Here is a 16,041-nt window from a genome sequence, read left to right as displayed (position 1 = left end):
ATTTCTCCATTTTACACTTTTAGTCACATCAATTATGTTTATGTGTGTTTTCTTCTACATAATTTGGCATAAATAATCAAGAAATCATGGATTCTTGGGGCACCTGGGAGGCTCAGTCAGTTAAGCGTCAGACTTCGGCTCAGGTCACGTGCTGACAGCTCAGAGCCTGGAGCCTGTTTTGGATTCTGTGTCTCCCTCTCTCTCTGTTCCTCCCCCACTCACTCTCTGTCTCTCTCTCTCTCTCTCTCAAAAATAAATAAACATTAAAAAATGTTTTTAATATAGAAAAAAGAAATCATGGATTCTCTACCTGGGGCAAAGCTCAAAGCTCAATAAAATAATATACTCACAAGATTTGGAAGTAGAAGAAATTTAGACCTGTCTAGTCCAGTGCCTTTATTCATTTATTTTAACTCCAAAGTGTTAATGACTTAGCTAAGGTCATAAATTAATGGCAGAAAAGGGGCTAGAACTTTGAATCCTATATTATTTTCTTCAAATATTTTATACTTGTGGTGTTTGCATTGCCAGAATAAAAAAAAAATTATTTTATTTTATTTTTTTTGGTTTTAATAGGACAGAAGGTGGGGACAAAGTTCCCATTGTAATATCCTCTGAGCCCACTAGGTGTCACCTTGGAACCATTGTTACATATCCCTACTGTGGGTGTTCTGCTCCCGGGAAAAACATAGTGGATGGAACCTTTAGAAGTTTGGGGGTTGTATATAAATTCTACCTAAGTTAAAGGAGGATGAAGGTACCAGTACCTGGTTCACAGAATTTTGAGGATTATATAGGATGTACCAGAAGTAAACCCATGAGGATTACCAGAAGTAAAACATTTAGCACAGTGCCTGGCACATAGTAAGCAAACCCTTGATAATTCTTAGGTGTAGTAAACTTATTCATCACCAAGGCACTCCTACCATCTATTTTGACAAAAGATAGGAAATATAATAGTTTTATAGTATGTATAGTATAGTATATAGTATAGTATATATACTATATACTATATATATATATAGTATAGTATAGTATAGTATAGTATAGTATAGTATTAGTTGTATAGTATCCAAATGATAAATTTTGCTGCAACAGAAGGCTAAGAAGTGTTATTATTTACAAGAGTTTCTCAGCTATGGGTCGATCTTAATAACTGGTGGCCAGGCCTGTGTCAAGATCAACTCTACTGCAAGACTGAGCTTTGAAATCAAGAAAAATTAAATAAACCCCACAGTCTGATGGATCTAGTTCTGAACCACAGCTGTACCACTTGATGCCTCTTTCCTGAAGTGCCCGCATCCGGGAAATGGGGATAATTATGTACAGATTCAAGACCGTTGTTGTAAGGAGTGGATCAGACAAGGCCAAGAATTGTGCGCGCAGAACGGTGCTCAGCAAATCCCAGTTGTGTGAACTTGAGCCACTTATTTAACTGCCGGATGTCCTCTCCGCCTTATTTGTAAGGGAAGGTTAATAGGCACTTTTCGGTTATAAGAAACACATGAGATAGATTCTGGAAAAAGGGGAAATGTGGCTCCCCTCTTCCCCACTCCAACTCTGAGTTATTTGCCTCTTCTGGGCTAAGGGACTCTTTGGACCCACACCTTAGTGGATAAGGGCTTGAGCTCTGCTGGGGCCTAACACAAGACTCTCAACTTAGTGGACTGGACCAAAGCCAGAACCAGAAGTAAGGCTCATCTTGGGATGAGCCTGAAGCTCAGAGACCTGTGGGTGTGAGGACAAGAGGCGTTTAACGAGCTGAGATGATGTCCATAAGGCACGGAGAACAGTCCCGGCCACTTGCATTGAGCGCTGCCTCAGAAAGGACTTCTCTTACCCTAAATGCCTTACTACTCCAGACCTACATTTTTTCCAAACTTGAGAACCATTTTTTCGGCATTGATGTGGTCCAGAAAATTAGGATGTTGCTTTCTTCTTCGATAATCCTCCTCAGTAAACGGGATCTCAGCATCATCCTGTGAAAGAAAAAAATCCAGATTGGATGGGTGAAACTTAAGAGCTACATAAAACATCTAAGCCCCAGATGCTGGCTCGGCTATATTCCAAAGAGCTCAGATAAAGCATCTGAAAAGTTACTGCTTATTTTTACAGTGATTTGACTTCCTTGAAAATGCTTTAGCTGGCCAAATTTTATCATTTATACTTAATTGAAACAAAATAAAAATTCAAATGTCTTTCTTTTATTTTGTAGAGACAGCGTCAGGTTGTCTCTGGGATTCCATCAAGACCTTCAGTAAACCATTTCTTTGATTTTTTTAAATTATTTTTTAATGTTTATTTATTTTTGAGAGAGAGAGAGAAAGAGAGTGCAAGCAGGGAAGGGGCAGAGAGAGAGACACAGAACCGGAAGTAGGTTCCAGGCTCCGAGCTGTCTGCACAGAGCCCGACACGGGGCTTGAACTTACGAACCACAAAATCATGACCTGAGCCGAAGTCAGATGCTTAACCAACTGAGCCACGCAGGCGCCCCTCAATAACCCATTTCTTAATAGTTCTTGCAACTTACATAGTTTCATGTTTTAATCTAAATCATGGGTTTTTCTTTCTCTTCCACATTGCCCTTTCCCCTCGAATCAACCTCATAAGAACATTCCATGTGCAAATTTCTATGTCAGGCTTCATCAGATAAGGTGAAATATCAATTTGCATTGCGAATCAGGGATGAAAAATATTTCTTGGCAGTCCGCTGGGCTGCACATTGTGTCCAGTCCTCCCACAGCTCACCCTCCTGCCCAGTCACATGGAAGGATTCTTCCAGAACCACAAAATGGAAACTTACAGAGACTCAAAGGAGGAGACTGAGACCCATGGTACAGAGTGGCTTCTCTAAATCCATCCAGATTTAGAGGTCCTAGTTGTTGGATGAGGATTTTATTTTTTTATTTTTTTACTTTTTCAAATGCTTATTTTATCTACTTTTGAGATAGGGAGAATGGGGGAGGGGCAGAGAGAAGGAGAGAGAGAGAATCCCAAGCAGGCTCCATGCTGTTAGCACAGAGCCCGACGCGGGGCTCGAACTCACAAACCGTGAGATCAAGACCTGAGCCGAAGTCGGAAGCTTAATGGACTCACCCACCCAGGCACTCCTGGAGGGGGATTTTTAAAACACATTGTTCAATAGGAGACTTTAAACCACTTCACAGTGGTCCAAGTTACATAATCAACCCAAAACATTGGAGCCCTGAGTTTACAAGGAGTGAATCAGAGAAACAGAAGAAACACAGGGTTGAGGACCCCGGTTGTTGGCAGGTTGGAGAAACGGGAGGAAGGGCCCAAATGATGGGGGACCAAGCTGGGAACTGGTGGAGGGTGAGGCAGTTTACCAGGGCTTGTGGGCCATGTGGAGGAGTTTAGATTTATACTAAGAGCATAAGGAAGCACTGAAGGGTTTTGAGCATTTTAAGCAGCACTAAGTCATGATCTGAATTATATTTTAAGATCACTTAGGCTGTCCCTTGAAGATTGCATTGGAAGGAGGTGACGGAGGCACCAGTTCCCAGGATGCTTTCACAATGGAAGGTGGTAACGGCTGAGGCTTGGTCTAGGACATCGCCATGGATACAAAGAAAGCAAGATGGATTATGACACATTTTGGGTAATGAGTTGACAGGATGTACGATGGGTTGTTGGGTGGGGGGAAGGGAGTGAGGCTAGGGCAGGTGGATTGGGGGTTTTGGCATGGGGAGTAAAACGGGGAGAGAGTTAGTGTTCAAGGGGAACAATTCTGGGTCCATGGTAGGCACTCAATGAGTACATGTTATGGGATAAGCTGACCTCTAAAGCATGTCCAGTGGCTCACATAAAGGGTAGCTAGAAGAACTACAGGGCACCCAGCTAAATTTGAATTTCAGATAAACCACCAAATAATTTTTAGTGTAAATATGTCTTAAATATCTCACGGGATAGACTTAGGCTAAACATTTACTCACCATTTACATGAAATTAGAATTTAACCGGGCATCCTGTACTTGTATTTGTTAAATCTGGCCATCCTACTCACTATCAGCTTTCCCTCCAGGATGAATGGAGTCCCGGCATCCCTACGGCCCCAGGCTGTCATGATAGGACCCTGCCTCATGGACCCTCCTGCTCCCTGGGACTGGGTGCCCAGCATCCCTCTTCTAGTAGAATTTGTCTTTCCTTCAGTCCTCACGGCTACTGCAGAGACGGTCACATCCCTGGTGCTCAGGTTTTGATGGCCAGTCAAACTCGTCCTTAACATTCTGAGACTGGGACTGACAGACAAGCAAGATCACCCCCTCCCTGGCCAGCTGCACGGTAGCCCATGAATGTCAACCAACCTGGGCTTCAGCTTCTGAGTTGTCCTCCCGATTCCTGGTTGGGACAGAGACCTGGCTTTCACATTATGAACCTTTGCTACTATCATCTGACTGTGTTCCTTCTAGTCCTTAAATGTCACGTGTTACAAATACACCAGTAAAATATATTTTAATATATATATATTTTATATATAGATAGATAGATAACCTGTATCTTTCATACAGGTTTTAGATCCTTGCAACTATTTGCATCTCTGCTTTTCCAATCAATGACGAGTCGACTTTGGGTCGGCGTTATATCCATTATCCTATAATTGATACATATCGATGTCTGGTAGCATTTCTGGAAACGTAGCCTGTCTCCTGGGCATCTCACTGCAATCAATAAGCTTGTTTAGAGGCTTCGTCCTTCCAGGAGGTGAAAAGCTGACTCTGCAGAGTGATCTCCCCCTTTTTGTTTAGGATTTTGGGTGATATCCGTTGTCTTGGAATATGGCGTTGGACCCACTCTTTAGTTGGTCATTGTGTTTCACTGCGTGTGTGGACTACCCACCTGCTGGACTCCTTTTCCCAGCTGGTTATTCCATGTGACTATCAGAATGCACCAGTTTCTTCCTCTGGATTATTTGGTTGAGTAAAGTTCACTCGTCTTAACTCACACATAAAAAAAAGCAAACACATAGCTATACTTTTAAAACAGATACTGGGGCACCTGGGTGGCTCAGCTGGTTGACCATTGGACTCTTGATTTTGGCGCAGGTTTGTGAGATCGAGCCCCGCATCGGGCTCCATGCTGACAGTGCAAAGCCTGCTTGGGGTTTCTGTCTTTCCCTCCCTCTGCTCCTCTCCCACTCTCTTGCTCTCTCAAAATAAATAACTAAACTTTAAAATAAAATAAAATAAAATAAAATAAAATAAAATAAAATAAAATAAAATAAAATAAAATAAAATAAAAAGATACTAAAGAAGAAAGTCCCAGAAACATTAAGATTTTCCCACTTGTCAAAATAAATACAAATGAAAATATTCTACTATATTTACACTTCTTTTGTATTAAAAACGCTCTTTATACAGTTTTATGTCCGTTTGGTTGCTTTTGGCTACAAGTAACAGAAAGTCAAATTCAAAATGGCCCCAACGCTGATGGGATTCATGACCTCCGATAAATAACATTCAAAAACCCGGTGGCTCCTGGTGCCCCGTGATGGGCCTCTCTGCTCCTCTGATGCCCTCTGAGCTCTACCTTACTCACTGTGTGGCCCTCCTCTTCAGGCTTATAAGCAACACTGGCAACAGCAATCCCAAGTGTCATATCCACAGTCAATAATATTCCCAGAGGGAAGAAGGTTGCATCTTCCTTGAAGGCTCTCTTTATCAGAGATGAGCCCTTCCCAGAGGTCTCCTGGAAGACTTCTCTCTGTGCCAAAGACCGGACTGCCCTGATTTTCCTGGGCACAAAGTGAGATTACACCTCCCAGGCTCTCTTGCGGTTGGGTGTGGCCATGTGACTGGGTTTTAGCCTAAGGGATTTAGAGAAGGGATGCACATGTCTTCAGGCCTGGCTTGCAAAGGTTCCCCCAAGCATGATCTTTTGTGACTTCTCCCCGGGGTGGGGGGGTGGGGGCTCCCTGGCTTGATATAGATTTGCATCATGGCTCTGGAGGCCGTTCTGGGAGATGGTCAAGCCATCCAATGGAAGGAGTCTGGGTCTCAAATCAGAGTTGGGAGGACACATACTCATTCATCTGGGACACTTGTCATATGTTCTATATGAATAAGAGATAAACTTTCCCCGGGGCGCCTGGGTGGCTCAGTAGGTTAAGCGCATCTGACTCTTAACTTTGCCTCAGGTCATGGGGTCGAGCTGAGTCGGGCTCCACACTGACAAAGCAGAGCCTGCTTGGGATTCTCTGCCTCCCTCTCTCTCTGCCCCTCCCCAACTCATGCTGTCTCTGCCTCTCTCAAAATAGATAAATTTAAAAAAATTGTAACGTAAACGTCAGCGGAGAGAGGACCCCTGTCTTCCAGTTTGGGTGGGCAGGTAGGAGCCTCACTTTGCTGGAAGCCTTGCTCTAAGCTCCGAAACTACCTCCTGTCATCAAGCTACGAAAGGTTTGTTTTTCCTCTGGATAAAGCCAATTAGCTAACACAGATGGCCACCCAAATTACTAGGTGACTCTGAGACAAACTATTTGTGACAGATGGTGATGTCAAGGCCTCTCACTCAAGAGCTAATTGTTGTTGACCAGGAAACATGTATGCAATGGATTGTATCTGCTTGACTCTAGAAAAAGGTGAGATTTCCTTCTACGTCTGCAACCTCTTAGCGGATCGCCTACGCCAAGCGTGACGTTCCATTTTAATGCTTGTTCCGTAATAAAGCTATTTCTTTTCTCTCCTGCCTTGTGGAGGGATTTGCTAGGCTGGGTGAAGATTTTGCTTTTAATTATTAAAATTATTTATTTTTTTCTGAACCATTTGAGAGCAGATTGCATACACCGCACCCCTTTCCTCTTTACTTTTCAGTGTGTATCTCCTAAGAACATTCTCCTATGAAACCGGAGTACAGTGACAAAATTCAGGAAATTTCATACTGATAGGATAATTCTATCCAATCTGCAGTCCATGCCCCAACTTTGTCAGCTGTCCCAGTAATGTTCTTTATAGCGCTTTTCCTCTGGTACAGACTCCAATCCAGGATCACGTTTGGCCCTGAGCTGCCATGTCTCAATCGTCTTTATTTGGAACAGTGTTTCAATTTCCTCTCTCATTGCCATCTTTTAAGAATATAGGCCAGTTATTGAATAGAACACCCTTCGATTGGGGTCTGTGTGATGTTTACATTTGATTCGATTCAGATTCCCACATAGCGAAACTGGTTTCCTCTCTACCCCCATCTACCTCTTCATGCACTGGATGATTTCGAAGGAAATCTCACACATAGCATCATTTCATCCATAAATGCCTCATTCACTTCATTGCAATTGAATTTATTCATTTTATTTTCATATTTCGCATTACTAGGTCCTGTTTAAGAGACTCCCTGTATAGATTCTATTAATATTTCTCAAAAAAAAGGGGCGCCTGGGTGGCGCAGTCGGTTAAGCGTCCGACTTCAGCCAGGTCACGATCTCGCGGTCCGTGAGTTCGAGCCCCGCGTCAGGCTCTGGGCTGATGGCTCAGAGCCTGGAGCCTGTTTCCGATTCTGTGTCTCCCTCTCTCTCTGCCCCTCCCCCGTTCATGCTCTGTCTCTCTCTCTGTCTCAAAAATAAAATAAACGTTAAAAAAAAAAATTTAGGGGGCGCCTGGGTGGTGCAGTTGGTTAAGCGTCCGACTTCAGCCAGGTCACGATCTTGCGGTCCGTGAGTTCAAGCCCCGCGTCAGGCTCTGGGCTGATGGCTCAGAGCCTGGAGCCTGTTTCCGATTCTGTGTCTCGCTCTCTCTCTGCCCCTCCCCCGTTCATGCTCTGTCTCTCTCTGTCCCAAAAATAAATAAACGTTGAAAAAAAAAAAAAATGAAAGTTTTGGTCTTCACTTTTAATTCTGTGATCCGTCTGGAACTGAGCTTTTGTATGGTCCAAGGTAGACAATTTTGGGGGGTGATGGAGATGTCCTCTATCTTGGTTGCTGTGGTGGTTACACAACCATATGCGTTTGTCAAAACTCACAGAACTGTGCGAGGAAGAGGGTGATGGGTACTCTATGTACCTTATGCCTTAATAAGCCTCACGTCAGTCCATCATGAGCTGTTTACGGACATGTAAGTTAGAGCCATAACGGGAGGCTGGGGACGTGCCACAGGGCATAGGAACTAACGCAGCAGCCATTTCCCCCTATTTTCTTTGGAGGACCCATCTCTTCTCCACTCTCAGCCCCTGTAGTTTGGGGGCCAGTCACCCCCGCCTCTAGAAGTGAGTATAGAACCCCAGGCCTGCCCACCCCGAGTTCTGTGTTCCCCTGGCCACTGTGACCGGCTCAGGTTGAGGCTCAAGACCTGGGATGAGACAAAACGGAAGTGGAAAAGAGAATTGAAGCTCCAGGGGACGTAAGCCTGGGAGCTGCTGGGGCCCAACAGGAGGGGAGCTTACGTGAGAGCAAAGCCTACTCAGGACCAAAGAAGCCATGGAAGAGAGAAAGAGCATAGCGAGGTCTGAAGACATTGTGTTTAAGCCTCCAGTTCCAGCTGTGCCTGAAGTCCACCATTGGACTTACCAGCTATGAGTCAATACATTCCCGTTTTGCTTAAGTCAGTACGAGCGGTTTCTCACTCATTGAGCACGGTCAACCAGGCCTGCAGCCAGTCGAGTGACCAATAATTGTGTTGTAGCAGACACTTCGCTGGACGTGCTGAGGGAAAGAACCACGACAGGGTCCAACAACTGGCTTGGCCCTTGAGGTGGGGGCAACCAAATGGAGTGGGTGAGTGAACTTTACTTTTCAGAAAAGGACTGAAACCCTCAGGGCCCTATGTCAAGCATGTCCTGCTTCACCAAGGGAGAGACAGTTAAACAAACAAATGGCCTTTGAGGCGACGTGTGATAAATCCCTAAATATCTCCTTGTTATAGGTAATGTATCCCACTGATTCTAACGTGCGCATTTCCCCCTGACATCCTGACATCTCTGACGTTAGAATGCGCCTCGGGATCAACGGCTGATTACAGCCGTTCTCAGCCAGGAGCATTGACTCTGTCCTTGCTGGTGCCTGAGGGTGACCTTGAGCACAGCTGTTCATACTAGCATCCTTCCAGATGGAATTGGGTACCACATGTGATCATTTAATTGCCTTCCTAAATGTCTCTTTAAAAGATCACGTCGTGATTCGGCGCTGAAGCTAAAAGGCAGTTCATGGCACAAAGGCACTGGGGCAGAGCCGCAAATGTAAACCTGGTATCGGTAAAGAAAACAAGCAGCCCCTGGGAGAATGGCTGTCGTTTCACATTTTCTTGCAAAGTAAGAACTATGGGCTTCACAGAAAAGGAAATAAATGCCGCGAGGCCGGGTTCATACTGAGTTGCCGTGCGGACAAAGAAGGTAGGCGTGAGTCAGACGTCTGGACTCCGAATATGTACAAGTTGGCGGTTGTTATCACAACGGCATGTTGCTTATATTCTCCTTTCCGTCTATGCGCAAGAAGGTATGGGGCAGAAACACAGGTCTAAGTCTGAAAGAGCTTCTTCAAATAAGAAGTGTAAGTGATACGTAAGCATTGTTATGGTTGAGTGTCATTTGTAGAGTTTCCTTTTCCTTTCTCAGGGGCACATAGCACAACGAGGCCCCTGAGAATCCAGCGTGCTTGGGGTCCGTGATTTCTGTTGAACGCTTATTCCGGGATGGGCTTCAGGAGTGTGTAAGAAGACACAGTGCCCTAGAGAAAGTTCTCTCCACACACACATCAGGGGGTCTCAAGGGTGGGATGTTGCAGAAAGGAAAAGCTAGTGCTCTACTTACGGGGTCCAGGAGTTTGGAGCGTGCCCAGGTCATCACCGTGGATACCAAAATAAATAGCTTTCGCTTCTCGAAGTGGCTGACTTCTTCATTCAGTGCTGTGGGGCCAAAAAGCAGGACAGTTATTCAGATCCACAAAGACCTGGTTTTCCAAATCATGTGTGGGACTTGAAATTACTCCTTTTTTCAGGGAGCACGCTAAGACGAGTGTCACCTCTCTGCTCCACTGGACTGTTGCCCCCCCCCCCGCCCCCACATGTCCCTAGCATGTTCTTGGCATTCTCCCTCCAGCCACCTGACCTCTTCTGAGCCCAGCTTACAACCTGAACCCCCGTTCCTGTCTCCTGGCCTCTAGCAACATGGAGTGCCAGTGGTAGTAAGGATCATAGCTGGTTCCATTGGAACTTTTCACGAGCTTTACCGAATCCTTACCATTACGAGATAGGTATTACTATCAACTCTGTCTTACAGATGGGGGAACAGAGGTGCGGTTTGCCCAGAGTCATGGAAGAGGGCTGGGTGGGGTCCGATCCAAGCAGCCTGCTTGCAAGGCCTGTGCTCTCCCCACTATGTCCCAGAGCCAGCCAGCTGTGTGGAGAATGGAGCAGGAAGCCCCATCAAGGTTAGGTCTGGGGGTTGCGAGGGCCCCCAGTCAAAAGGCAAAGCCCCCTTCTGATCACACACAAAGCATTCCTGTGTAGCTCGCGCCCTTGTGGAAGGAAGCAATTTGGGGTGTGCCCACCCTTCCCACTCTACCTGGCCGGGGGGAGGGCGGCCCGTGCAGCAGGTGCTGTGGGCCATGGCTGGAGGGCCTTTGGTTCAGCAGGACTAGCCGAGTGGGAACGTTCTGTAGGAATCCGAATTTAGAACAGTGGTGGGTGGAAAGGTAAACATTTGATTTCTAAAGGCTTTGTCCCTCCCCAGGGGGGCTCTCTGCACATTTAAGCATTGAACCTCTTAAATACTTTGAGCATGGGATGCTGCTAAAATATTTTTCGTGAAGTAGAATTTTCCAGTAGGAAAGAAATCTGCTAAAGGGAGGTCTCGTTACACTGTCAGAGGATCTAAGTGACACGGTTGTCATGGTACATTTTTAGTCTCATGAGCTGATTCCCTAAAGAAGCAAAACAATAAAGTGCTGATATCCTGAATCTAATAAACGGGCGGATTCTGAGCCCGAGGTGAGACAATGTTACAGAATTAAGTAGGAGAACACTGTGTCCACATATTAATCCCTAACTCAAGTGTTCACTTTAGTTTCCATTTTTATTCTATTAACAAAAATTGCCGCTTCAATTTAATTTTGCCCTTTTACCCTTTCTGTTCTCCTGTGCTTTCGGCTGGCCTATTTTGTGACTCCCTGGCACACTTAGACATTCTCGAAGTGGGTTAGCCTTTCATTTATGATTATTTTAATGGGTCTAAAATAATCTGCTTTTCCACTGGTGAACAAGCACATTTTATCCCCCCCCCCCACCCCCGCTTTTTTTTAAGTAGGCTGCACGCCCAGTGTGGGGCTTGAACTCATGACTCTGAGATCAAGAGTTAGATGCTCTGGGTGACTGAACCACCCAGGCGCCCCCACTTTACCCTTATATGCAAATGTTTTCTCTCATTTCTAATACTTTATTCCCTTTTCCTGTGTCATTTTGCCTCCCTCTGAAAGGCAAGGTAGGAGAATCTTTTTATATTGAGACATTTTAAAATTACTTAATAAAACATTATTAAGAAGTAATATATATTCATTGCAAACACACGCAAAACTAACAAACATACAAAAAAAAAAAAAAAAAAAACCCAAGTGGAAAACAGGTCCCAAATCTAAGAATATGCACATCAGGTAAAATGACAAAATTCTCAAAGCCCCACTGACCCCATTCCCCCCCTCCCCCACCGAGTGACGCTGATGGCAGACTGGAGGCCTCTGACTGTCCTTTCTGGCAGACATGAACGCTCTGTATCTCAGAAGCCTGGCAGCACAGCTAAAACCTTTCCAGAAAACAGAGAAGTAACATTTTCTTAATTATTTAAATCTCTTGGGGCGCCTGGTGGCTCGGTCGTTTAAGCATCCAACTACGGCTCAGGTCATGATCTCACAGTTGGTGAGTTCGAGCCCCGTGTCAGGCTCTGTGCTGACAGCTCAGAGCCTGGAGCCTGCTTCCGATTCTGTGTCTCCCTCTCACTCTGCCCCTCCCCTACTTGTGCTCTATCTCTCTCTCAAAAATAAATAAACATTGTTAAAATGTCAATACTACCCAAAGCAATCTACACATTCAGTGCAATACCAGTCAAAATTGCACCAGCATTCTTCTCAAAGCTAGAACAAACAATCTTAAAATTGGTATGGAACTAGAAAAGACCCCCAAATAGCCAAAGTAATACTGAAGAAGAAAAACAAAGCGGGAGGCATCACAATCCCGGACTTTAGCCTCTACTACAAACCTGTAATCATCAAGACAGTATGGTATGGGCACAAAAACAGACACAGACCAATGGAATAGAGTAGAGACTCCAGAATTGGACCCACAAATGCATGGCCAACTAATCTTTGACAAAGCAGGAAAGAATATCCAATGGAAAAAAGACAGTCTCTTTTTTTTTTTTTTTAATTTTTTTTTTAACGTTTATTTATTTTTGAGACAGAGAGAGACAGAGCATGAACGGGGGAGGGTCGGAGAGAGGGAGACACAGAATCTGAAACAGCCTCCAGGCTCCGAGCTATCAGCACAGAGCCCGACGCGGGGCTCGAACTCACGGGCCGTGAGATCATGACCTGAGTCGAAGTCGGCCGCTTAACCGACTGAGCCACCCAGGCGTCCCAAAGACAGTCTCTTTAACAAATGGTGCTGGGAGAACTGGACAGCAATATGCAGAAGGATGAAACTAGACCACTTTCTTACACCATTCACAAAAATAAACTCAAATGGATAAAGGACTTGAATGTTAGACAGGAAGCCATCAAAACTCTAGAGGAGAAAGTGGGCAACAACATTTTTGATCTCAGCCATAGCAATTTTTTACTCGACACATCTCCAAAGGAGAATTAAAAGCAAAAATGAACTATTGGGACCTCATCAAGATAAAAAGCTTCTGCACTGTGAGGGAAACAATCAACAAAACTAAAAGGCAACCAACGGAGTGGGAAAAGGTATTTGCAAGTGACATATCGGATAAAGGGCTAGTATCTAAAATCTATATAAAGAACTCACCAAACTCCACACCCAAAAAACAAATAATCCAGTGAAGAAATGGGCAGAAGACACGAATAGACACTTTTCCAAAGAAGACATCCAGATGGCCAACAGACATGAAAAGATGCTCAACATTATTCATCATTGGGGAAATAGAAATCAAAACTACACTGAGATACCACCTCATGCCGGTCAGAGTGGCTAAAATGAACAAATCAGGAGACTATAGATGCTGGTGAGGATGTGGAGAAACAGGAACCCTTTTGCACTGTTGGTGGGAATGCAAACTGGTGCAGCCGGCCTGGAAAATAGTGTGGAGGTTCCGCAAAAAATTAAAAATAGATCTACCCTCTGACCCAGCAATAGCACTGCTAGGAATTTACCCAAGGGATACAGGCAGGAGTGCTGATGCAGAGGGGCACTTGTACCCCAATGTTTATAGCAGCACTTTCAACAATAGCCAAATTATGGAAAGAGCCTAAATGTCCATCAACTGATGAATGGATAAAGAAGATGTGGTTTATATATACCATGGAATACTACTTGGCGATGAGCAAGCATGAAATCCTGCCATTTGCAACAACTTGGATAGAACTGGAGGGTATTATGCTAAGTGAAATAGGTCAAGAAAGACAGATACCATATGTTTTCACTCATACGTGGAACTTGAGAAACTTAACAGAAGACCATGGGGGAGGGGAAGGAAAAAAAAAGAGGGAGAGAGCCAAAGCATAAGAGACTCCTAAAAACTGAGAATAAACTGAGGGTTGATGGGGGGTGGGAGGGAGGGGAAAGTGGGTGATGGGCAATGAGGAGGCCACCTGTTGGGATGAGCACTGGGTGTTGTATGGAAACCAGTTTGACAATAAATTATATTTAAAATAAACAAACGAACGTACATTAAATCTCTTTATTAGAACGAAGGAGGAAGCAATAACACACATTCTACATTTTAAGGCTCATGGAAGGAGATACAGTGTCCACGTTTGAGAAATGATTATGGTCTCTTGAGGAACAGGGTGGGGGGGTCCTATGAGGAGCTAAAACCCATCTGTCACAGCTGGAGGGCAGTGGTTAACGTCTAAAATTCATAATCACAGGACATCAATGCTGGTATTCTTATGTAGGAAAAAAAGCACAAGTGGGTTAAACGAGGTTTCTCTTGGGGTATAAGGATAGAGTTGAAAGGGTATTCAGGGCATCATAACTTTTTATTCTAAGCCCTACTGTGCTTCTTAATTTTCCAAACACGTTCAGGTTTGTTTTAGTTTTTTAATGTCTGTTTATTTTTGGGAGATTGAGAGAGAGAGAGAGAGAGAGAGAGAGCAGGCGAGAGGCAGAGGGAAACAGAGACACAGAATCTAAAGCAGGCTCCAGGCTCTGAGCTGTCAGCACTGAACCTGACACGGGCTTGAACTCACGAACGGTGAGATCATGACCTGAGCCGAAGTCAGACGCTTAACCAACTGAGCCACCCAAACGCCCCCAAACATGGCATGAAATGAAACATGGTTTCATTTCAGAAAAAAAAAAAATTAATTACAAGAATACATTATATAGAAAAATCAATTCTCAAAGCCTCACACAAAATAAGGATTCATTACATGTTAGCTCTAATTATGATTTTTAAGTGGTGCAATTATTTCAGAAGGCGCGGTTACACATCATCTGTAAATGTTTGCAAAGGGACAAAATGCAGAAAGTAGGCTTTCAAAGAATCTGTTTCAAAAGATGACACAATGTTCCTGGTTTTGATTTGTTCCCTACTGGATGAAATGTAGGCACAGTTAAAACAGAGAAATGAAACGCTCTAAGCTCCTGAGGAATCTCACACATCCGCGGACGGTACTTCTCCATCATTTCCTTGAGTACGGTACGGTCATTCGCGAGGCTCCGTCCCATTTCTTTTCATTTAAGCCAAAATGTCACTTTGCTGTTCATCTTATTCGAGGGTTGGCAACATAGCGCCTGTTTTTATAAATGAAGTTTTATTGGAACCTAAGAAATAACTCCTCTCCTCTTAAAGTCACATCCCCCTTGTGATACCTGTCTGATAAACATGCCATTCTCTGTCCTGCATCAGAGTTCCTCACGTGTGCCTTAGCTCTCCTGTGGGGCTACAGGGGCCTTGAGGGTATAATCTTTTTCTTATTTGTCTTCGTATCTCCCCAGTACCTTCGACCACACCTCCTTAAGCAGTGCCTGCAGAATGAATACGCGTTGAATTTTGAAAGTCATTTCCTTTAATGATTAAAAACGTTCCATCTTTGGGGTGCCTGGGTGGCCCGGTTGGTGAAGCGTCTGACTTTGGCACAAGTCACGATCTCATGGCTCCTGGGTTCGAGCCCCGCGTCGGGCTCTGCATGGACAGCATGCAGCCTGCTTGGGATTCCCTCTCTCTCTCTGTCTCTCTCTCTGTCCTGCCCCTGCTTGTGCTCTCTCTGTCTCTCAAAAAATAAACATTAAAAAAAAAAATGTTCTATCCTTTGGAAGCACCCATTGCTTATTTTATATATTTATTTATTTATAAAAGTTGCTTTTTAAGTTTATTTATTTACTTTAAGGTGAGGGGACAGAGAGAGGAGAGAGAGAATCCCAAGCAGGCTCCACACTGTCAGCGCACAGCCCAACGTGGGGGCTCGAACTCACGAACTGTGTGATCATGACCTGAGCCGAAGTCAAGAGTGGGATGCCCAACCCAATGAGCCCCTCAGGCGCCCCGCCCATTGTTTAATCAAACAAGGGGGCCATGAAGTCTCAGCTGACTCTAAGGCCATAGTAGTTAGTCCACATGAACAAATCAAAACCTAAGTCTGTTACAGGCTGCAAGGTTCAGAAACCAACACCTAAGGACAACCAGTCACAGTCCACTAGCCTCTTCCAGGTAAGCCAGCTGAGTACACTATCGCCAATCAAATAACTTCCTCACTTTGCTCTGCCTTTGCTCTGTAAGTCTTTCCCCTGGCCCCTGTTGGTGAAGCTCTCCAAGCCACTTCTGGCATGGCGTGCTCTCGTGAATCGAGTTTTGCTCAAATAAACTCTTAAAGATTCTCATATGCCTCGGTTTATCTTTTAACACTATCCAAAGGCTGATGAATAT

At 44.5% G+C, this 16,041-nt stretch overlaps 1 protein-coding gene across 1 annotated transcript in view; it reads right to left on the bottom strand.

Annotated features, from left to right (window-relative positions):
• The window catches only part of AK7 (adenylate kinase 7), a 72,623-nt gene that overhangs the window by 43,901 nt on the left and 12,681 nt on the right, over positions 1-16,041 (bottom strand). The window contains exons 6-7 of the mRNA XM_045450846.1: positions 9,754-9,848; positions 1,869-1,979 (exon numbers count right to left, since the gene is read on the bottom strand). Of these exons, the coding sequence (XP_045306802.1) occupies positions 1,869-1,979; positions 9,754-9,848 (206 nt within the window). The remainder of the gene's footprint in view (positions 1-1,868; positions 1,980-9,753; positions 9,849-16,041) is intronic.

This window comes from Leopardus geoffroyi, chromosome B3, assembly GCF_018350155.1.
Source record: "Leopardus geoffroyi isolate Oge1 chromosome B3, O.geoffroyi_Oge1_pat1.0, whole genome shotgun sequence".
NCBI classification, from domain to species: Eukaryota; Metazoa; Chordata; class Mammalia; order Carnivora; family Felidae; genus Leopardus; species Leopardus geoffroyi.
Note: the sequence above shows the minus strand (reverse complement) of the source record. Positions and strands in the feature narration are given on the sequence as shown.